At 27.3% G+C, this 25568-nt stretch overlaps 1 protein-coding gene across 1 annotated transcript; it reads left to right on the top strand.

The window, feature by feature from the left end:
* The first annotated feature begins 12272 nt into the window (after positions 1-12272).
* On the top strand, positions 12273-25345 carry LOC145835842 (muskelin-like). Its single transcript, XM_082943617.1, has 15 exons — positions 12273-12400; positions 13776-13941; positions 14865-15000; positions 15063-15172; positions 15509-15701; positions 16072-16218; positions 17093-17279; positions 18362-18506; positions 19087-19302; positions 19516-19707; positions 21731-21948; positions 22148-22295; positions 22435-22553; positions 22707-23034; positions 25151-25345. Exons 1-15 carry the CDS (start codon positions 12318-12320, stop codon positions 25229-25231), a joined length of 2469 nt encoding a protein of 822 aa, XP_082799743.1. The 5' UTR covers positions 12273-12317; the 3' UTR covers positions 25232-25345.
* The last annotated feature ends 223 nt before the right edge of the window (positions 25346-25568 follow it).

Raw genomic sequence — 25568 nt, forward strand, 5'->3', positions numbered from 1 at the left:
ATTGTTTGTCTCCTTTTATAAGTTATTTTAAAGTTATATATATTATTAGTTCTTGCGTTATTAAACAAGTTTTAAGTACATTTTTAAACACAAAATTCAGTTAATTTTCGTTTAGCTTTATTTTCTTTCATTTAGTTTAATTGATTGTTTTGTTACTAAAGATTTAAATAATTAGATCAGGGTTTCCCAAAGTGGTCGATATCGCCCCCTGGAGGCGATTTTAGTAAGTCGGGGGGCGATAACTAGTAAAGGAGCGAAAGGGAGGCGATTTTAAAATGTTGGGCAGTCATAAAATTTTTACTTTCTTGCTATTTTACAAACTTTAGCTTGCTATTAAATATTTGACCCTGAGGTAAAACTTAAACAAAAAATATTTGAAAAATAATTTTAATATTTATTATTAATATTTTGAAGTAACTAAAGTACCTTCAAAACATCTTATAGGTATTGCAACAGATTGTGCTCCATCTATGATAGGAAAGTATCGTGGATTAATTACATATTTTAAAGAGTTAAACCCTTATATATTTACTATTCATTGCGTTATACATCGCCAAAATTAAGTTTCAAAAAATTTGAGCGTCCGTTTAAATGACTCATTAAATTTAGTGATAAAGGCTGTTAACAAATTAAAAAGGCATGCTTTACAAAGTCGTCTGTTTAAACAGTTGTGCAATGACAAAGATGAGGTTTTTAATAATTTGATAATGCATACAGAAGAATGGTTATCAAAAGGAAACTGTTTAGAAAGTTTTTTGGCTGTTTTTAATTCAGTTATTGATTTTTTATTTCTGAAAACAATAAGGTATTGGCAGACAATCTTGTTAAAAAAAGAGACATTGCTTACATATCAGACACATATGGTAAGTTCAACGATCTGAACAAAACTTTACAAGGTAAAAACTTGAACCTTGTGAAAGTCAAAAGTAAGATAATCAGTTTAAGAAACCAACTTGAACTGTATGGAAGAAATTTCAAAATTAATCAGTTTTCACAGTTTGCAAGTTTGGAAAACTTTAAACTTCAAATAAGTGAAGGTGAAGTAGAAATATTTTCTTATCATCTGGAACAGCTTAAAGGTGATATTGATAAACAGTCTACTGATGTTTTTTAATTAAACTTCCCGAAGTGGATAACTTCGAAGCATATCTTTTTGAAGTAAACGTTGACTTACAAGAAAGAATTCTCTGACTTACAAACTGACCTTGAACTTAAAGTAAAATTTTTTCAAAGAACGATATGAAAGCTTTTGGACTCAACAAAAACTAAGGCAAAAGTATCCAATCATTTGGGAGGAAGTTAGATTGTTGTTTTTAGCTTTTCCTTCTACCTAGGTTGTTGTGAAAGCTTTCAGTTCAGTTATCAACATCTTGAGCAAAAGATCTAATCTAGATATTTGTAAAGGAGGTGTCTTGAGGCTTAATTTGACTGATTTAGAACCAGATATAGAAAAACTTGCAGGAATTCATGAAGCTCATCCTTCACATTAGATTAGACTTCAGTAGCAGACATTATCTTATGAAAGTTTTTTATTTTATTTGATTTTTAAAAATGTTTCTTATTTAACCTGGTTTGTTTTATACTTAGGTAGTCTTTTTTTAATAAATTTTTTTTAAAGCTATTTCTTCTACAACAGGTTTGCTTAATGCATAATGAATATTAGTTAAGGTAGGCTTCCTCTTGAGTTTGCATATTTTACCCAAGAAAAAGTGCAAAATATTATATTATTAAATCTAACTTAAATAAAGTCTATTACTAACTAAGTATTAATAAAACAAAAATTTTATTATATTTAATAGCTTATATCGATCTCTTTTTTTTATTGAATGTTTATTTTATTTTTTAGTGGATTTTATGCTTATTCATAACACTATTGCACTATAAAACATAGAAATTTACCATTTTGTGAAAAAAATTATGAGTTTGCACTTTTTGATTTTGTTTAAAGTAGGAACTTAAGCGGAAGTCTACTGTATTTAGTGGTTTATGTTTTAAAGTTATTAATAGTTTTGTTTTGACTTGTTTAATTTTGTAGTTTATATTTCTCGTTTTACATTACACTAAAAGTTTTTTTAGCAAAGTGATTAAAATATTTGTTTGAAAGATATTAATTTGACAGATATTTGTTATTACTTGTTTAATCTGTATTATAAAATAATATTGATAACCATTAAAGTTTTTATTTAAAAAATATTTTTTTGACTTTAAAAGAGTATAGATTTAAAGTTTCTATTTGAAATGACTTCAAGTTTATCACTTAAAAGATTTTTTATTTTCTAAGTTGATTTATTATTGTTAAAAAATCTTTATATTAAGGAACTTTAAACTATTAGTACAACATTTTTGTCTTATCTTAATTAAGAATATTTTAAAAATTACAATGTGTTGTTTGTTTTAATAGTTTAACCTTAGCTTTTAATATTTCACTATTTTTCTCTTTAAAATTATTACAGGCTGATAGCTGAAAAATAAGTTCATTTTTGAACATAATTAAATAAGCCATCAAAAAGACTGCTAGAGTTATAAAACAAAATTTTAACCTAATTAAAAGCTTTTTTAGTTGATTACTTTCTGTTCACAGAATTATTGTAAAACCTTTAATTTTTATTTTTTTAAATTTCAATAAAGAAAAAAAAAAAATGTTACAACTGAGGTTTAGTTTTTTAAAGGTTATTCCAAGTCAAATACTATTTCATGGTTTTCTACTACGAAACATATAGTTTAAAAAGTTTAAAACTAAGTTTTTAACTTTACAACTAATTTGCTTATAATATCTCTTTTGAAATTAATATTTTCATTACACTATTTTCACTATTGATTAAACCTTTTTCATGTGAGATAATCAACCAGTCGGTCAAACTTCCTCAAACTAGACCAGCAATGATGTTTCAATATTTACTTCATTATGTGTAAAATAAACTGTTCATTCTTTTGTAGTTTTTTAATCTCTGGTATAGTAATTTTAGAACATGCCTGTTTATAAAATAATTTAACTATATTGTGTTGTGCGGCTTAAATAAGTTACTTAGCATTAACTTTTAAATGTCCAAAATTCGTTACATATGAGATGATTATAATGTCAGGTTTCAGTTAAGATGGGTAACGTACGGTCCAGATCCAATCAAGTTTCGGCCCGCTAAGTATCTTGAAAAATACTTGTGTAAAACAAATAAAATTTACTTTTTTGATACTTAATATTTTGAAATACACTTTCTATTTGGTTTTCAGTTCACAATGGTAATTTCCAGATAACAATAACACCAAATCATTTTATTACAATTTTGCTTAAGTTTTTAATTTTCTTTTACGTTAGTTTTTTAAATTATACAGCCCGGACTACTACATTGTTGCCTTGGAAAATCGCGCAATCAGCTCTTTTTTTCCCTTATAACATTTCGGCAACTTCTTCAAACGTGTTGTCTGTTGTGTCGAATCTCAAACAGTTGTCAGGCGGTGATGAAAGTTTTCTTCATGAGCGCACAAGCACACTATTTATTTCGAACATCATGCAACTCGGCCACCCTGCCTCATGAGTCGGTTGAAGGCGAGTGTTTTATATTAGAAAGAGTGCAAAGTTTGCCTTTAACGCTACCACGAAGCACAAAAATCTGGCCTTTTAAACACGACGTGGATAAATGTCAGCCACTCTTGCATTGGGCAGGGGTTTTCCAAATCTTTCACCACGACTCCAGACAACTAACGTGTTAGATAGTTCCTAGCTGCAATGTCTACTTCTATAATAACAACTATACTTTTCAATTTTCTTTTATCAATTTTTTTTCTAGTACTATTTTGCACTCTTTAATGCTGTAAAACGATAAAGCTTCGTGAACTAAGCTAAGACCTTTAAAGTCTGTTCTGATAGTAGCAGTAGTCGAACTTTTTAAACATTTTGCAAATTTGGCTCGTTTTTCTAAACTGTAGTTCACACCTAATCATTTGCTGCACCTAATACTTCAAGTTCTGAAGTTATCAAAATTTAAGAACTTTTTAGTATTTTTTAGACGAGCGAAAAACTCATTTTTAGGAGTTTTGAGTTTAACCTACCATTGTAAAACAACGTTCTCAGCAGCAAATGTTGTATTATGGCGACTTGACAAGTTAAACATTATTGCTGCCTGGAAAAAATAAACTAAATTTTTGACCTGTAGTTTTTCTTTAGCAGTTTTGGTTAAGTTGCTATACAAATCTTTCTTCCAAAGAACTTTGTTTAACCTCATAACTGTAACTTGTACGATGTGATCTGAGTATGCTGAAAGTTAATAGATTTAAATAGTAAGTATGTTAAATAAATTTATTCTGATGATTTTTCACAACAAACTTCTTTACTTAAATACAATAAACTTTTAGAAGTACTTAAGTAAACATAAAAAGTTAAAAAAAAATGTAATAACAAAAACTGGTTAGCTTTAAAAACGCTCAACGTTTTGAAAGTACTAATTTAATAAAAAATTAAACCATTAATAAAGTAAATATTTGAAAGTATTTTACTTGCTAACCGAAAAAACAAAAAAAGTTATAGCGTTAATTAACATTATTTTTGTTTTATATTTAAAAAAATCACTAAGTAAATTGTTTTGAAACTCTAGTTACAAGCAAAAATGTTTTATAAATTGTACTTTTTAAATCTCTCTATGTTTAAATTAGATTCTAAAACTTAAAATAGCTTATCATATACTTAAATATTAAACATTGATTCTATTGAGATACAAAATAATTGTATTTTTAAAGAAAAACACCATTTTCACAAAAAAAAAAGACAAGATCATAATGATATCGTTCTTTTTTTAATTAATACCGTATTATACCTTTCTGTATGTCTTACATGAGCAAATTGACAACTTTTAGTTGAAATTTACATACAGTAATATTTTTAAAACTAGACTTTTTTTGACATATATGATTTGTATTTAATAAAATAATAAGTGTCGTTTTATATTATATTAAAACTGTAACAACACATAGTATTGCAACAGATACAAATTTTTATGTTAGTTCATATATAAGAATATAAACTACAGTAAAATAAAATTTTAAACATAATCAAAAATACTGTATTTCAACTTATACGTATCTTCTGCATCAAAGCTGGCAATGTTTCTTTTTTAGATAGTTCTAAACTGTTTTGCTCAAGAAGATTAAGAAAACTATTAATTACATTATTTGTAAAACTTCTTAAATTCGGATGAAATATTTCAGTTTTTATCTCCTTTACATAAGTTATACTTAGATTGTTTTTTACTAACATAGACTGACATTGGTTTGCCCGTTTCTTACTTATAGTATTATTTAGGCTAAAAATATTAAAAAAATACAAAGTTAACAGCGCAGTATTTATAATTTACTATAAATGAACTTTTACTGCTATTCGTAGTTTAGTTAAAATTTATCTGTAAGGGTTTTAATTTAAGTTTTATCAATGTTAAACATTTAGTAGAGTAATTGTAGTTATCAAAACTAAAAAGGAAAACACATATTTTTAAGCAGATATTTTAAATAATATTCCAAATGATGATACATTTACGTAAATGTTTCTATAATTTATAGCTTTTAAACATGTTTTTTTGTTTTCAAGTTTTGTTAGTTTAACTATAATTAAGCTATAGCTAATATTTTTTATGCATTTAAAAATAACAGGCTCAAAATTTTTACTTATTCTTAGTCTGCAAAAAGTATTTTATTTTGTTATTTTGTTCTCAAAAATTTCAATGATTTAAGATCCTATGTTTTAAAGCTACTAAATTGGTATACTGTTTATTTGTTAACAAATAGTTACATTTAGCATATTTCTTTCACACTTATGAAAGGTTTATACTATGATTATTTGTTTACAATAATATTAATAATAATATTATGATTATAACCTACGAATAAGTATATAAAATACAGACATATTCTACTTTAAACAAATTATCCAGGTCTTGAGCTAGATCCTAAGTCTTGTTTGTACGAAAATTATAACTTATAAAAACCATGCCAACATTACTCTTTTTACTTTTTTAATTAATCGACTTTAAACAAAAGCTCACTATTATGCTTTTATATATAAACTTCAACAAACAAAATATAAAACTTTCCAGCCTTAACATAAAATGATGGATATTAGGTCTGATATGTTAAGGAGGCTTATCTGATCAAAATGGAGCTTTTTTATATAATGGTTTAATCCTAGTAACTTAACTTATAAGTTGAATTACAGTTAAAAATGAACAATATAAATAAATATATAAAAGTTGTGATACATAACAAGATTAAAATAGTATGTTAAATACATTTAATGTTCAAATTTTGTTGTTTAGAGTATTGTATTTCTAAATAAAAAACTGTTCTAAAATGTTTTTAGTAAGTGTTGATTATAAGAAAAGTTTAGTTTTATACTATCTATACTTTTATAAAGTTTATTCATTATTTTCTACAAAAACTTATAAAACTACGTTATTTTGACGTAGCTCTTGAAGTAATATTATCCGAACTTTACTTGATATCAAAAAACTATCATATAGATATGAAATTTTGTTAAAATTAAAAAAAAAAAACATATCCAATCGCTTTTTTATTACGTTTTTTCCATTTTTTTTCTGGAGTCAAAAAGGAAACAGGAAATTAGTCAAAACAAACCCGACTATACTATACGAAAAGGGCAATGAAAACATTCATAACAAAAATATTTTATAAATACATTGAAATATAAGAAAAAATCTCTACTAATGAACACAGAAAATTACATATAGTTTTTTTTTTGAAGGGATTTGGGTGGTTTTTTATGCGGTAATCGCTCAATTCCAACCTGCGCACAATTCACACCCGATAAACTTCCACCTTATCATTTCCCACCCGAGTCAATTCTCACTCGATCAATTCCCACCTAAATCAAATCCCATCCGATTAATTCCCAACCGAACCTATTTCCAACCGATTAACCGATTACTTGATATCAAAAAACTATCATATAGATATGAAATTTTGTTAAAATTAAAAAAAAAAACATATCCAATCGCTTTTTTATTACGTTTTTTCCATTTTTTTTCTGGAGTCAAAAAGGAAACAGGAAACCAGTCAAAACAAACCCGACTATACTTTACGAAAAGGGCAATGAAAACATTCATAACAAAAATATTTTATAAATACATTGAAATATAAGAAAAAATCTCTACTAATGAACACAGAAAATTACATATAGTTTTTTTTTTGAAGGGATTTGGGTGGTTTTTTATGCGGTAATCGCTCAATTCCAACCTGCGCACAATTCACACCCGATAAACTTCCACCTTATCATTTCCCACCCGAGTCAATTCTCACTCAATCAATTCCCACCTAAATCAAATCCCATCCGATTAATTCCCAACCGAACCATTTCCACCCGAACCTATTTCCAACCGATTAACTCCAACCCGAACCTATTCCCAATCAAATCAATTCCCACCCGAATCATTTCCCACCATATCAATTTTGCAGTCACTTTTGTACGGAGAATCATTTTTGCATAGTGTCAGTTTTGCATAGGTGTCACTTTTTCACGAATTATCACTTTTCTATGACTGCACTTTGCACATAGCGTTCTGTTTGCATGGTATCAATTTTTTACTGGTGCTATATTTTGCGCCAGTCGTCACTTTTGCACGGCTGACTTTTTTCAGAATTTTGATAAAACTAAACTGACGAAATTTATCTAAGTACAATTGTAAAAAAATTAAACTGAAATTGTATTAAGTGTAAATTTTACCTGTTTAAACATTAATGTGAAACTAAACTTGAATATAAATTGAAATAAGTTTGACATAAAATTGAAACAAAACTAAATGTAACTAAAAGCTAATTGAAAACTATTCTAAGTAGAGTAAAAAATATATATTAAAAATTTTTATTATAAAAATACAGACGATTCACGGAACAATTTATATAATTTAAGTTTTGTATTTTTGAACTAACCTTTCTATTTTCATTTTAATATTCATTGTTTTTCTTTCAACAGGTCCGAATATCCACACTTAATTATAGGCTGTTAAAGCAACAATTTTTTCAAAAAGAGTCTGATAACATTATAACTTTTCAAGACAATAATAACAATAAATTTTTTTATCTCACTTGGAATTTTATTTACAAAATTTATACCATATTCTAAATTTAGTTTGAATTAAAATATTTAAGATCACTTCTTGCTAAAATATATCAAAAAATAATACAAGTAAGTCTAAATATTTTTAGCTTATCAGTTAAAAATTTTTTGTTTCAAGTAGGTATAAATTAAAAGTTACATCAACTTTCATATAAAACAAAAAAAAAACTAAAAGGCAAACCGGAACAAGAACCAGTACATACATTCTACAACAAACAACTTCTAAGTTGTACGATAGATTGAGCTTGTAAGACTTAAGATAGATAAAATGTATAAAAGTACTTACACACGAACCTTGGTAAAATTATGTAACAAAATAGTAATTTATTTAATTTATTGCTTAAAACTGCACTTACACACGATACGGAACAAACAGTTATAAACTAAAATACTTTAAACTAATTTTTAAACTAAACTTTACTTTCTTGTTAAAATACTAACATACACTAATAGTTTTGGATAAGTCTAAAATGTTGTAACGTGCATTAACATGCACGTTTACTTTTAAATTTTTACTTTTACTTTTAATTTAATAAAACATAATAAAACAGGTGCATTAACATGCACGTTTACTTTTAAATTTTTACTTTTACTTTTAATTTAATAAAACATAATAAAACAGGTGCATTAACATACACGTTTAAGCAAATTTTTAAGCTGTAATGATAAATTAAAAAAAAATATTTTAAATACAGATTAATAAAACTACTACACTGTTAAATTAGCTAAAAGTAAGTAAAACTATGAAGCTGCTGTTTTACTTTACCAAAAAAGTTTTCAATTAGAAAAGATTTTTTAAAGAATCTAGACATTTGTACAACCAAATTTTAAAAAATATGATTTAACATCATTGTCAAAAATCCTGGTCCTTGCGTGTTTTTTTGCGTCCATGTACTTTATGTTGTATTTTTGACTTTAAACCAAGTCAAAGGCATCTTTAAATTGATTTCTATCAAAAGAACAAAAAATATTAAAAAGCAAAGATTTTATGATTTTTTATTTTTACTTATTAAATACTTTACTTAAAAAATAAATTTTGATAATCAATAAACTTTATTTAAGATTAGTTTTAGGTTAAGTTCATTTTAATTTTAATATATCTTATAGTAAATAAATTAAAGTTTTTGTATAATAGAAATTAAAATACAGTTTTAGATTTATTTGATTTTTATTAGGTTTATGAAGTTTAAATTCAACAGTTTAATTTATTTATAATATGGTTTGAATATTGACATAGTTTTAAAGTGCGCAAAAATGTCATATGTGCAAAAGTGACTTCGTGCAAAAGTGGATACTCGTCCAAAAGTATCGTTTTGTACAAAATTGAAACCCGTATGATAATGACGCCGTGCAAAAAAAAGATCCTTGCAAAAGTGATGAAGAACTTGGGTGGGATCTAATCGAATGGGAATTAATCGGGTGGGAACTGATCGGATGGGATTCGATTCGGGTTGGAATTGATCCTGGTGGGAATTAACCGGATAGGATATGATTCGGGTGGGAATCGTGCGGGTAGTAATTGTGCGGTAGAAGGTAGAAATTACCCTTTTGTACTTGATGGTCAAAATATTACTTCAATCTAGATTGTTTCTTTTTGTACATGCGGACAGCGTTGTTTAAATGGATTTATTAGAACTTCTAGATCTTTTTCTTTAGTTTTTCTTACGAAATAATTAAATATTGTAATTAGACTTTTGAATTTCAGTTTTTCACATTGTAAGCTACACAAAATAGCTTTATATTCAAAAATTCTGTCTCATTTATTTTTTAATACGTATTCATTACAAATAAACCTAAGTTTACACTATTAAATATTATTTTAGAATAAATTTTACAAAAACTATAAACGCGTTAAATGCACAATGTAATTTAAAAACAGAGCATTTAAATTAATACTAATTCCGAACAAAGAATAAAAATTCAAAAGTAAGAGGATTTTTGTTAAAGTGAGTCATTAGTTTTTAAAAATATTTTTATTTTTAACTGTCATATTAGATAACAAGTTATACGACCGTTTATATTTTGATGACTGTAATATACTCTTCAACGATATTAAAAAAAATATATATCTTTAAAGATTATAAGATTGTTTTATTGAAAAAAATAAGAAAAAATAGTGATATAGAAATTGAGTTTACTTATATTTTAATTTTGACCTCTTCACGTTTAGTTTTTTCTACATTGAATATTAAAGTTCGTCACAAAAAAAAAAAAAACACAACTTAAGTACATTAGATTGCAAGAAATGCGAAAATTTAGCGTTTTATCAAGGGGATATATAAAATTTAAAAAAACTTAAAGCAATTTCTAGCACTTAAAATTTTCAAAGGAAAGTTAAGTAAAAAACACACTGTTTTTATGTTTTCATTGATTATTTAAATAAGTTTTAATTAAACAGTTTAACTTTACATATGTGATTAACTAAAATAAGTTTACATTTGAGATATAATTCTGTTACTCAATTTTGTATTTTAGTTGAGACGATTGTTGCTTAAACTTTGTACATCAAGTATAACCTATATTAGCTTTCGTAATCGTAACTTAAGTTTGAAATTTTAGGATTTTTTTAAAGAAAATTGAATAGTAAAATCATGAGTTAAAACTACATTTAATGTATAAAATTGACAGTAACTTAATAAATTATTAAATATACTATCTTTTTATAGATAAAGTAGTATAATGTTATACTTTCTTTTTTTATTGTCTATTTAACATGGCTTATCTAGTTAAAATTGAATTTGTAGTTGATAACATATTGTTACAGTTGTATAACTTAAACAGCTTAAAATAAATAAAGTTTGTTCTTTCTTAAAAAAAACAATTTAGTTTAACCTTAAAATTATTATTAACATTTTAAAACTTATAACCAGTTAACATGTCTAAACCTATTAAAACTGGCAATAAGAGCTTTGTCTACCTATTAATTACCATTATTTTTCATATTGAAATAAGTTGAGTAAAAAGCCATGGTTTGATTTCTTTTTAATTGTACGTGTTCTTCATTTTGTAAAAATAACTTTTTTGTAGCTTAAAAAGTTAAAGTGAATAACTTGAGCGTGTTTCGATCTAATGACCAAAAGATTTTTCTTCGCACCCAGGTCCTTTTACCAATTTTTAGAGCTTAGGTTTCTTTATAGTGTTTAATAAAATAACTAAAGGTTGAAAAAAAACTACACTTTACATTTTTTGAATGTTTTGCTAAGTTATTTTCTAAAAAGTAATTAACAGTAATATTTTGTTTTAGAAAATTTATAAATATTACTACTGTAGTTTAAATGATTTAAAGTAACCACTTTTTATTTCCATTATATTTTAGTTATAGTATATAGTCATTACAAATTTTACTTCAAAATTGTAATATTTGCTCTTGTGCGCTTTTAGTGGAAACCTTGCTAAATTTAATGCTTGAATCACTTAAAAAGAATACTACAATGCTTTTATAAGTTCATCAAAAATAATTTTGTAATACAGTAAACTTCAATTTATTTACAGTGTTATTAAAGCTCATTGACTTTTTCTTTCTGTCTCATTAACAGTAATTTAAGTAGAAGGCAAAGGTGAAGATAAGATGTGCTGGTGATTTTAGCTAGCATTTTGGTTTCTTTAAGTTGAATGTTGTTTGTTTCTTTGAAAGTCAGTCAGTGTTTGCACACAAGTATTTTTAATTTACTGATGTCATACTATTTTTTTAATACTATTTTTTTCTTGTAAACTTTTGACTAACTCAAAACAGTTTATTTTTTATACTATTCAGTGTTTTTCATAGCTTGAAGTTTCAACTCAAATATTGATAAACAAGATTATTATTAATCATAATATAATTGAAAATTAAAACAAATTACAAAACAAAAAAAGGTTATATTTGCATTTATCTAAGTCATACAAAAAAAAGTTGAGCTGTTTTTAGGTTAATAAGTTTTAAACTAACTAAAGCTTATTTTAATAATTAACTTTTATCATAAACGTTTTAAAAAATATCACTCTTAAAACTACTACTCTTAAGCTTCTAATACTATAATTAAATAAAAAATTTAACTTTACAAATATTTTTATTAAAAAAAAATTGATATTTTTTATCAGTTTTATCAAAAGATTTCTTGTATAGTTATAACTTAAAACTACTTTAATGGATATTTTTGTAAATTTCAAAATTTTAGTTGCTTTTTAGTAGTCATAATAAGTAAAAATATATTATATAATAATGGATTCAAGTTTTGAAGAATCAACTGTAATTGATTACAAAGTTCACAGTTGGTCAAGCTTTTCAGCAAACTATTCACCTCAGTAAGTTAAACTTTTTTCTATTCATAATTAATTAATTTTATTATGATTTTTCAAGCTAATTTATAGATTTTTTCAAATTGCTAATTAAGAAAAATTTTAATTAAATCAATTTACATACAACTAAGATCATAAGTATAGTAGTATTTTTGTTTTTTCCTGCTTATTTTCTATAAATTTAGGGTTTTGGATGATAAAGTATGATTGATAAAATGTTTCAAAAGTTTATCAATTTTATTATTATTTTTTAATATTTAAAAAATTAAAAAAATTATTGTTGTTTAATATTTTATATGTTGTTTTTAAATAAAGTTTTTAGAAAATTATTATTACATCATTGATATTAAACTAAAAACAATGTGTCTTCTATAAAATTAAATTGCTGACAGGATACTGTAATGCTACTTTAAGTGTTTTTTATAAATAAATATTACTCTGAACAATGTAAAACTTTTTTATTATGACAGGTTTTTAGTTGTTGCTGGCCATTTCAAAAAAACAAAACATTTTCAGGCTGCTCTCCTATTTTCAGTTTTAACTCTCTATAATATATTCAAATTATCTATTGTAAGCTTTAGATTTCCAGTAAAATTAACCTAGGACTTTTATTTCTTTTTGTCAGAAAATCTAGTGTAAGTTTTTATTTATTTTTTGATGGGTAGCATCTCATTTAAAATAAAAACGTGCATGCTGGTAATACTTTTACTGTTCATGAGCTGCAGTTTGCCGACTCCTGTTCTATATAAAAGTGACATTTAAACTGAATTTCATAATTTTATGTATAAATTGTTTAAAATTCATTTTTTTTTCCTAAATTTTCAGTTTCAAAAAATATTCAGGTAAAATGATCACTTTTAGAAGTCCTAAGCAAGCATGCAAGGTTATCAAGTAAATACAATTTTCAAATATTAAAATTTACAGACAATTTATTCAGATGAAAAGTATGTTCTAGTAAATTTAGGAGCATTTTATGGTGAAAATTTTTTTTGAAAATTTCCTGGTTTTTTTATTTTTCAACCCTGGTTTTTTTGGATAGAAACCCTGCATTATTTAAACAAAATTGTTCATTAGAGTGTTATTGTTCTAAGAACAAATGAGTTTATAAATCAGTTATTCACAATTTTTCATATTATTAAAATAATTGTTCTAATAATTAATTATCATTTATAATCAAGTTATAAGAATATAGTTAAGTTTTGGATTGAGTTTTAAATTACCTGGTGTTAATATAAGTTTATACACTTTATAAAATTAGAAATAGAACAATACTTTTATAAAGTTATTTTTACTTTATGTTAAAATAATTTAAACATTAAATAATATTATACTTTGTAATTTTAATACTATATAATTCTAAAAGTATTTTATTGTATTGCAGAAACATCAAAAATAACTTTCCTTCGGATCAAGCTTCTCGATGGTCATCAGGTTCCAACTACCCACCACAGTTCCTAGTTCTAAAACTTGCACAGCCATCTATTCTTACTTCAATTACTTTTGGAAAGTATGAAAAAGACCATGTCTGTAATTTGAAAAGGTTCAAGGTAAATTTGGATTTTATTCTAATAGCACCAAAATTAAAAGATTCCATTAATTCATGCTAAATTAAAAGTCTATTAACTTCCGGTCAGTTCAGACTACTTTGATTTTTTTAATCAGGCTTTATTTTTTTTAATCAATTTTTTGTTTTGAAATTTAGTTTAGTTTATCAAACACTGTTGTAGATTTTAATTTAATTTATTTTATGTCTTATAGTTAAATTATTAGATTAAAAAAATACTTTCCTCTCCTGTTTAAAATTGAACTGAATTGAGTTTTATCTAAAAAAGATAATCAAAAGTTTAAAAGAAAAAAAAAATTATGTGAAATAAAAAGCATTAAATATAACAAAACTTCTATGAGTGTCAAATATTTTTGTGATGAATTACCTCTTTAAAAAAAATTGTTGCAGAAACAGTACAATAAAATTGACTATAAATTTATTTGCACCTAATTCTCTTTGTTGAATTTATTAACTGTTTTTATTAAGATTAGTGTAGGTATGCCACACAGTATGTTTGTAACCTTTTGTTTGGGTTTTTTGAAAAGCTCAGACTTATTTGAACTTTTTTGTAAAACTCATGCTAGTATTGATTTTTTTTCTAAATATATGCTAGTTTTTTTTAAAGCTTGTTTTATAGAATTTTATAAAACTAAGAGGACTTTAATAAATATTCTTTCTATTGTGTTTATCACATAGCATTATCTTCTTTTAAATTTACTTTTTGTTTTGTGTATTACAAAAACATTTAAAATGTTTTCTTAGAGTAAATGTTTTTTTGTACATACACTTTTTTGTTTATAAACATTATATTTGTATTACAAATAAGGTAGACTTTATAATTATTAAATAAAATCATAACAACTTTTTAAAGTTTAAACTTACTTAATTAGTATCAATATGAAATACTTTTTTACTCTTGTTTAGGTCTATGTTGGCCTAGAAGAAAACAACCTCATCAAAGTTTTAGATGATGGATTGAAGAACGACAGTCATCCAGAAACCTTTCAGCTTTCCCACAGAAGCCACCCTTGCACTGTTCCTTGCCGCTACATAAAAATTGGTTGGTGTTATAACTTAGAAAAAAAATAGTGTGTAACTTGACAATGAGTGTTTTGTGTGCAGCGGCGATAGTTTCGTGGGGGCCAAGTTTCAACTTTAGCATATGGCACGTAGAGCTACATGGAGTTACTTCTCCAAAAGTTGTTCAGCCAAAAATTCACAGTTTTCTTGAGGTGAACTTTTGTTTTTTTACTTCATTACATGCTAAAAGACAGTTTGTATTTCTGGAAGCCATATTATCTTTAATGTTTTATGTTTGAAACGTTCATTGCTGTTAAGTTTCTTGCTTTGAAGAACTAAAACAGTTATACCAATAAATAAGTTTACTAGTTGTTGAGTATACTTGTTCAAATAAAAAACTAAAATTTATAACTATTGTTAAACCAGACTACAATACTAGATTTCTAAATACCCCGAAAAAATTTTCAAGCCTATAACATACTATAACAAAATTAACCTTTAATCATAAAAAGCTTTAGAGACTCAAATTTTTTATATCCTTCCAACAGTTTAAAGAAAAAGAGGTGATCAGGTACTGTTTGAAGCACTTTAGAGACAACAACTATATGTCGGCATTTCATGCTCTTGAAAGTTCCACCAGTGTGAAATTAGAGCAGCCTCTTGTAACCAAGCTTCACCAATATCTTGTTGAGCAAGGCGACTTCAACGCTTGTGAGGAAATCATTGAAGAAGCTGCGGAAGGTTTATTTCAAATAATTTGTTTTGATATAAAAAGTCAAAAAACTATCTAATAAATTAAAATTTTTATACGTTTTCTAAAATCCACGCTTACTTAATTTTTAAAGTTTTTAAAGACCGTATGTGTTTACAGTCTAAAAACATTTTAATAGATATTTTTTGTAAATAGAATTAATCCTTTATTACTACTTTAAGTTTGTTATTGAATCTTTCAAGAAACAAAAAGAATTATTCAAAATAAATTTACAGTCTTTTAAATAAATTTTACAGACTTTTAAATAAATTTATTTTGTACATTAAATAATTTTCGTTTCTAAAAAAGTACTAAAGCTTAAATGATTAAAACATATTTTTTATTAAAGCCATTCTGCAGAGCTCATGAGCGACTACATAAACGATCAGGAGTACCAGGCCAACTGGACACGGATCAAGTGCGATCAGAAGTCGTGTGAAGACGAAGTTGAAGAGTTGAAGCCCGGCATGCGAGGAGGGCATCAAATGTGCCTCGACCATGAAAACGGTTGGTTTTCAGAACTCATTCTGCCTTTAGCTGACTACTCATACGTTCGAATAAGTTCAATAAGCTCCTATTTTTATTTTACTATTGCTCGAAGAAAGTTGTTTTTAGTTTTTGGATAACGTTTATATTAAAATATTTTCTAATTTAAAAAAATACTTATGGGCTAATTTTGTGCTATATTATTTTGTACATTAACAACCTAAGTTTATCCAATACCACAAAAACTTTTGGTTGTTGCTTTAAAATTACTGTTTTTTAGTATTTAATGGTGAATATGGAAAAAAAAGTTAATTCGAAAAGTTTAGCGTTGAAACTCGTGATATAATTGCAATATAAAAGCATTGAGCGTTGTTTTCGCGTGGCATTACGTATTTCAATACTAACTTGTACATCATAAACTTTAAGTATGGTTATTTTTCGTGTTTGAACTTTATCAAAAAATAACTAATTAGTTTGTTTAATAAATACTATAGTATTTTAATAGCCTGCTTAAGACTAGGTTAGAATAAAATTTTGATTATTATAAACTTATTATTTTAAACAATATTTAAAAAATATCTTTCTATTCTGTAATACGGAACAAATATACAAATAGGGTTGGTTACTTTTTACTTATATATGAAGTGTACAAAACGTTGTTTGTTTTAAGTTCTTTGTTAAAAATAAATGTGTAATATTCAATCAAAAATACTCTGATGAAATAACAAAGTTGTTTTTAGAGAAATGTTATGCTGTTGACAAACTTTAAATAAAAAAAATAAGTTTCCCTTCCGAACGTTTATCCTGCTTAAAAGTTCAAAACATTAACTACTTACCGATATAACAAAGAGTTTTATTGCATTAATGTACATTTAGCAAAAAAAAAAAAATTCAGACCAAGTGTACGTGTTCGGCGGGTGGAACGGAATGAAGGACATGGCTGATTTTTGGAGGTTCGACATCAACCAGGGCAAGTGGACGCTTCTGTCCCAGGACACCTCCGTGGTCGGCGGTCCCACTCCCAGGTCGTGCCACAAGATGTGCATCGACTGCAAGAGGGGAAAGATTTACACCCTGGGCAGGTGAGACACTTGTTTTTGCTATTTTGAAGGTGGATTAAATACTGTTTTGTTTATCTAACTATTAACGCACTTTTATATCTATCTAACATTTTCAAAGCTTAATGAATTTCATTGCCTCTTGTTATAGTGTTTGTACGCGTGTGTCTAATTTTTCTGAGCAAACTAGTGTAATTATTAGCGTCTTTTTGAAATTAGTTTTTCTTGTATTAAGCATTTATTATCATAAAAAAAAAATTATAATACTTTTAAAACAAATATTTTGTATAAAAATTAGTTGCCAATATTTTTAAGCAAAACTTTATAAAATTTTTTCGACCAACAGATGTGAATTAAAGAAAGTACATAAAACTATTTTATCTATTTTTTCTTACATAAAACTAAAGATTTACTTACTACAATTTACTGCTAATAGTTAATTAAAACTAAACATCTTTCTGCTAAAAGTATTTTTTTAACACATTCTGTTTAGTTATTATAGTTTATTTTCTCAGTACGTTTTGTTATTTAGTTTTGCTAGCTTGTAAGAGTTAAAAGTGTTAAGGCTTAATTGAACCAGATTTTTACATTTTTGTTCTGTTATATTTAATTTTTTGATTGTTTTGATTATTTGCCAGTTTGTTACAAGAAGTATACTATGAGGTTAAAGTAAACAAAGAGTTAGGTTTCATTAAAAGTAGCCTGTCTCAGCTACAAAATGTTGAAATTTATGCAGCCTATAGAATAGCGATTCTTAGCCTGGGGTAAATTTACCCTGCAGGTTAAATTTCCTTGTTTTAGGGTTAAGTTTTGTCTAATACAAGTTATGTAAATTAATTGTCTTTTTAATTTATAGGTTGGTATTTAATTGTGAATTTATTTTAAGTTAAATAAACTCTGAAGTTTTATGATTTTACATATTTAACAATTTTAAATTTCAAAAATATGTTTTTCTTTTTATCAAAAGTAAGCACAATTTTGTATATTGGGGGTAAGATTGGTAATTTCACTCCAAAAACGGGTAAATTTGATAATAACCTTCCAAAAAGGGGTAAAACATGAAAAAAAGTTTAAGAGCCTGTAGAAAACTGTACAAATTCTTGCAGATACTTGGACACGAGCAAGAGAAGTCAGTTGGAAATGCTGGATAATGAACTGCACGTGTTCGACATCAGCACTAACAGGTGGCACCTTCTGTGCAAAGACGTGTTCACGCTTGGAGGAGGCCCGAGACTCATATTCGACCACCAGGTACTTATAATGATTAAGTATTTCATGTAAACGGTTAATTTAAACTGTAACTTTTTTTTTTAAAACATAGTTTTTAGTGGTCTGTATCAGGTATTAAACTTATTTTCAGGTTCTTTTTGGTTTAAATTTTTTAATACTTCATGTGTATATGGTTAGTGAAGTACGTCATAGTGCTAGGTTTTTTTTTCAATTTTTTCAATTTTTTTAGTGGATTTGTATTTGCTTTAAAACAAAAGTTCTCAACTACACTGAATAAACATGAAATATAATCTTAAACTAAAATCTATTGATAATTTGTTTTGGTACGAATTTCTTAGATTTCGAACTTAGCAGTTTGCTTTTAAAAACAATATATTCAAAAACATATTTTCAAAATAATAAATGGTAATCTGTTTTACGACGAGTTTTTGAACACTACAAGCTCTTCACTAAAAAATTTCACAGCAGATGTGTTTCGACAACAAAACAAAATTTGGTAAATTTTTCCAATAACCCTTATACCTGCTCGAACAAAAATTTCACAAGCGCGCAAAACAAACGTTTAAAATATTTTTGATAAAAACTTTTGACAACTTCACAGATGTGCTTCGACGACGAAACCAACACGATATACGTGTTCGGTGGCCGGGTGCTGATGAACAGCCACCACCAGGAAGACAACCACTCCACCGAGTTCAGCGGGCTGTACTCGTACGAGGTGGACCGGGACCGGTGGACGCTGCTGAGGGAAGACTCGGGCAACGCCGGGCCTGAGGACATCAGGTCCAGGATCGGCCACTCCATGCTGCTCGATTCCGTTTGTTTTCAAACTTATTTTGAGTTTGATGTTTGTTTAGAAGTTTATGTTATCATTTACCGTACAAGTTTTAATTCATCGCTGTTTAATAAAACAAGTTTTTTTGGTGACTTAAATTTTTACAGTTAAAAAAATATTCTTGTAAAAGCTTAAATTAAACTTGAGCTTAACAGGTGTTCATCGTTTTCTAATTAAATTATACGACAACAACAGAAAAACCGCCGGTTGTACATATTCGGCGGTCAGCGGCTGAAGGAAGACGTGAACGATCTGTTGTACTACGACCTCGCCCACGACAAAGTGTACTCGCTGGGCGACAACACGTCGGACGCGGGTATTCCCCCTCCTGGCTTCACCCAGCGCGCCACGATCGACGACGAGAGGGGAGAAATTTACATGCTCGCCGTTAGTATTTGCACCAAATATTTGTTTTTATTAATGAAAAACAGCTCATAACTGCTTCAACTATATTTTCTGTAACATTAGTAGTTTTGTGTAAAATGTTCAGTACTCGTTTTTTTTTACGGTTAATTAAGGGTTTAAATTAGAAAAAATTATCATTGAAAAATTCCATCTAAATCAAATTTACAAAAGCAACTGTGTTCACATGATTTTCGGTTCAGTGTTACTAATTAAAGCTTGCATTTTTATTAATATTGCTCATGTGTTGCATAATGTAATGCAAGCAGCAATTTAGGTTACCAAAGGCCACTATAATCTCAATCTTATTGCTAATTCAAGTACAATGCCAAATGCATTTTAAATAGCCGATCACGAGCGGCGCGGTTTCCCGTGTTATACTTTGATTGGTCGAGGAAAGCTCTGTTAACCTTTTGTAATTTTGTAGGCGGGGCTTTGCCATACTTTAATACTATTTTCCCGCCTAACACGCGAAGATGCAAGCTTTTCATCAGCTGCCAAATGCAGCTCGTGATGTAACAGCCGTGATATAAGCATATTAACAGTTACGAAGCAGCCAATTAAGTTTCGAGATCGGGTTCATGTTGCGCCTTTCAACCTTTGCAATTTTCCTATTGTTTGTTATGGTTTTTTGTATAAAGTTGATGTTTGCACAACTGTCTGCGGCTCATGAGTTGTTGTTTGAACTTTGTCAACTTTGGAACAGTTTTTGCCAAATTGAGTTTTAAGCATGTTAGATTGGTACATAGATGGTTCAGTTATTTGTTGGATTTATGACAATATTAGGTATAAAAACTATAAGTATCTTTAAAATTGTTTATTTGAAATCATTCTATAATTTAAAAATCTTATCACAGTAATTGTGTAAATGTAATTTCCTAAATATTAAACACCTGTATAACCTATTTTTAATAGTGTTTGTGGAATAATATCTATAAGTTTTATTTTAGATTGTTATTTTAATATTTTACTTTTATAGTTTTTTATATTTAACACACTGAGTAGATTCGAAAAAAAAAACTTTTAGTTTAATTTTGTCATCTAAACAAAACAGTTTAATTTTTTCACTGTGTCAGCTTAATTTGTTTTAAATGTCTTAACAATTTAATTGTTAGCACAGATACTTAAGTTGTATTTATCTATGTTATATATATGCATTTAACTTTTGTGAAATGTATTCTTTTAAAACGCTCAAAGTTAATTCTACATAAGTATTTAAATTTTTGTTTATGTTTATAAAAATTCTTCCAGCAGCTTTCACACAGTTGACTATTTTCTACACAATCTAGTCAAAAAAAACAAACAATTTTTTAAAAGTAATTGCTGCAAATTTGAAGTTTAAAAAAATTATTTGCTCACCAAATAAACAACTGATAAAATGTTATCACTACGTGCGATTTGCAATTAGCACTATTTGCTCGATTAACCAGTCATATGAGCCTGCTGCATATCTTGCTTGAAAAACAAACGTGCTTCCTTTAAGATAATATTTGCTGATGAAATATATTTTTGTGTTATAACCCGCCCTTGCATTGAACCAACTAAATAAATGCAGATTTGTAAACAAAAGAATGCAACCAAAATATGCACATCAAAAAGCAAGATGTATCTGTGCAAATATTATTTTGTAAAATAAAATTTTTATAAAATGTATCAGTATTGTATTATAACTTTTATTGTGGATTTCACACTGCTAACACTTATCTTGTTAATTTATCTGGTTATTAACATTAAGTTTTTTATTTGTAAAAACTTGATTTAAAATAGTTAGAATTGTCCTATAAATTTGTTACATTTAAAAAAATATAAACTTAAAAAACATCTCATAAATTATCTGATTTTGAACTAAATTTTTGTTTCTTAAAACTTACGTTTTATCATTCATCAATTACTTTTAACTTGCACAAAATGTTTTTCTTCATAACATCTTTTATTTGTCAGCCTCTCTTAATCCAATTTTTTCTTTCAACGTTTTGTTCCATGCCAAATACTCACAATTTTTCTTCAGGGTCTCAGCAAGGACCGCAGTAAACGGGAGGGTCACATGCACAACACCCTGTGGATATTCGGCATGCCCTGCCACGAGTGGCGCTGCGTGTACCGCGGCCCCACCGACCACTCCGGCAACCACGGTCACCGAGACAACGACCCCAACCACTCGTCGCGTTCCGCCAAGTTTCACAGCAACGACTCTGCGTTCAGCTCTTCGAAACTTTCAATTTATAAGTCAGTTTTATCGAGTATTTTATGTTTGGTATAAATAAAAAATATTATGTATATTTTTATTGTTTATCATTAATTTAGAATTTGACATGCTCATCATGGTAATATTCAAGTGTACTTAAAGTTGTCAGTAAAATTAGAATAACTTGCTGTCATTTTTATTTTGGTTTTAGTAATTTAAATTTTACTTATTCTTCAACAGCAATACAAAAAGTTCAAACGCAACTTACCGCAACCGAAGTACAGACTGTAAAGACATGAGAAACAATGCAAACATTTCTAACGGTATAAATTCAAACCAACCATGTCCAAGATATGCTCATCAGCTAGTCTATCATCCCTTTAAAAAGGTAATTTTTTCTCATCACTACCTTTGTACTTCTGTGTTCAGCTTTTTTTTTAGCGGAGGTAAAATTAAACTTCCATTAGGGTTATTTTGCGTTTATATTTTAATTTAAAACACTTTGTTTATTGTCTAGAATATTTTAGATCCACTACATGTTTGGTGGCAATCCCGGCAGAAGGGAAGAACCCAATGTCAGGCTGGACGACTTCTGGGAGCTGAAGCTGACGAAACCCGACAAATCTTTCGTCATCAAAAAGTGCAAGTAAGACAAGCTTGATTCAACTTTATTAGTTTTAGAAAATTTTTCTTGTTTTTTAAGACTGCTGACAAAAATAAATTATAAAACAGTAAAATGTTTAAATAAGCTAACAAACTGACCTAGAAAATAAAATTTATTTATACATCAAACTTTCAGGTACCTGATCAGGAAGCAGAGGTTCTGTGAGATGGCGTCCCATGGCGACGAGTCCCACAAGCTGGTTGCCATGGAGTTCCTCAGGACGTGCGTGCACGAAGTGGTCGACCACGAGTGCACTTCCAGCGAGCGGAAATACCGCCACCTGGCGAGCAAGTTGTTCGGAGACTGCCGGCACTTAGTGGCGGGAGAGAGTGATTATGAGAGCGACGGTGAGGAGGTCGTCATGGCGACGAGCAGGCTGGCCAACGAGAAGAAGGCGAAGCAAGACGGATCGGGGGATTACCCCGACAACGAGGCTGCGATTGTGCGGGCTAACAGAACTAACGTGAGAATTTTGTTACAAAATACAAATAGTTATAATTTTAAGTGTAATGAAAAGTTATATATCATTATGATAATTGTGTAAAATCCAACGCTGAAATTTTGCAATATAAGACATCTAGTTTGTTTTTTGTAAACTTTTTAAATTCATCATTGGAATAATCTGTCAACACCGAATTAGGACATAAGTCACATAAGAAAAAGCTAATTAAAATATAAGTTTGTAGTTGTTTGAAATAAAACTAAAAGTATGATGTTAATTATTTTAACCTATTTAATGAAGTCATTTACAAAGTTTTCAAATATTTTATAAAGTATATAGTTTTTTTGATATAAAAATTTAAAAACCATTTAAATCTTTTAAGTTGCATTTTTATAAACAGCCGTCATCTACAAGTTCTAGTTACTTTATTAATGTAGTAATCAATGTTTTTTGGTAAGCATATATATTTAAACTATTTATTATTTAGCGATAATAAAAAAAAACTTTACAAAGTCATCATTGCCTTTTGATTATACAAGGTAGATTTGTATTTATTTAAAAGAAATCAACAATTGCAAAAGTTAGTTTTCCTATAATTATAAAAAAAACTTTTCATTTTATACAACACCTATAGCGAAAATATTTTGGTTATTACTATAGTTTTTTCAATAAGCATTAGTGTAATTTTTTTAATGCAAAAAATTTATAATTCTATTATTAGAGTTCACTCCACCTTCAAGTCTAAGTAGTTTGAAAACTTTAGAATTTGTTATTGAAAAAATTGTAAGTATCTTTTTATTTTATGACTTTTATTTAATTTCAGTATAGTGTAAATGTATATTTAAACAAAATAAAAAAGGCTATTTTTAAAACTAAAATGATGTTGCTTAATATTGACTATTTTTTGAGCATATTTTTTATTTACATGATAATATCAACACTTATTATTTTTGTAACTAAAAGTAAATAAAAATAGTTTTACAAGTTAGTCTGATTGAATATATAATTAATTTGCAAAAAACGTTTTGTCTATTTCATGAAGACAACAATGTTAACTTTTAATTTATTTATAAATTATCAAAAAGTAGTAAGAAAATGATTAAAGAATAATTTGTTAAAAAGTTATTTGTTGCAATTTTACTAAAAAAGTGTACACGTATAATACGTTTTATTTGCAACTACTTTTAAATATAAAAACTACCATTAAGTTTTCTCAATTACGTTAAACAAGTAGGATACTGAAATTATTGGGCCTTAAAGTTAAAATATATTTTATTGCACATATATATATTTTTAATATATAAAATTATTATGTAGTTAAATAATTTGTTTATACTAAGGTATTTTCACAAATTATTTTTAATATTCGAACCATATACTTTGTTGTACCGACTATTAAAACTTGTTTTATGAATTAAACTTAACAGTTTTGTAGAAAAATTAATGTTTTCGATTTCATTGAACAGATTTGTTTGTAATAGATTAGCTTCAAATGAATTTTTAATTGTTTATTTCAAACACAGTATTTTTGCTATGTTCTAGTAAACACATTTACATACTTTGTACTGTAGTACTGTAGTGGTACTTTTACAGTGTTTGGTTTGTTATATACCTACGTGCACTCATATGCACCAAACTTATGTTTCACTTTCTTGAACTTTTTAAAACAAAGTTCTTAATTACTATTAAAGGTTTTTTAAGTTGTACTTCCACCGTTTATCTGTGAAATAAAGTTACAATTTTTATTGCCTTCCTTACACTGAACTCTCACGGTACAGCATTTAGATATATACATTTTTTTATATATAAATGTTTATAATCAAGTAAACAGAATTAGATTGATTATTGTTTGTAATGTGTTAAATAATCAAATATTTCTCAGGTATTCGACAAGCTTTTCTATTCTCATACATGCTTTAGTTTATAAAACTTTTATTTACATTCTGTATTTTTTAAACTTCAAAAATAAACTGTTATACAATTTTGTCGCTTTAGACCAGCGATTCTTAACTTGGGGGTAAATTCCCTTGTTTTAGGGGGTACACTTTTCTTATTACAAGTTATGTAAATTAATTATCTTTTTAATTAATTTTAGCATTTAACAAATTTTTTTTATAATGATTGTAATATTTCTCAGGTGTTCGACAAGCTCATGCAGTTTTTCAACGACGACTCGCGCCAGCCCCACGACAACATAACCGATCTCATTCCTCTGTGACGCACTGCTACTTCTTAATCAACTATGTCTGTTTGCTTTTTATGTGCATTTTATTTTTGCGAAATCAGTCTATATCTGTAGTTTTAAGCTTTTAATAAATCTTAGGAAAATTCACTAGCGGTTTTTTCAAAAATCATGTAGGTCTTGTGCATAAAATTGCAAAATTTATTTTTAATCTGCCTGTAATAATGGATATGTGACCATACAATTAGCTTAGAAAAATTACAAAATTCTCTAATTAACCAAATGGATGTTGAGGTTTAGTAAACTTGTCTATAAGTTATTTTTTAGTTAAAAGCTGTCCCGTGTATTAGAGCAATAGCAATCATTAGAGGTC

The sequence above is a fragment of the Thalia democratica genome, chromosome 1, assembly GCF_965202585.1.
Source record: "Thalia democratica chromosome 1, ktThaDemo2.hap1.1, whole genome shotgun sequence".
NCBI lineage: Eukaryota > Metazoa > Chordata > Thaliacea > Salpida > Salpidae > Thalia > Thalia democratica.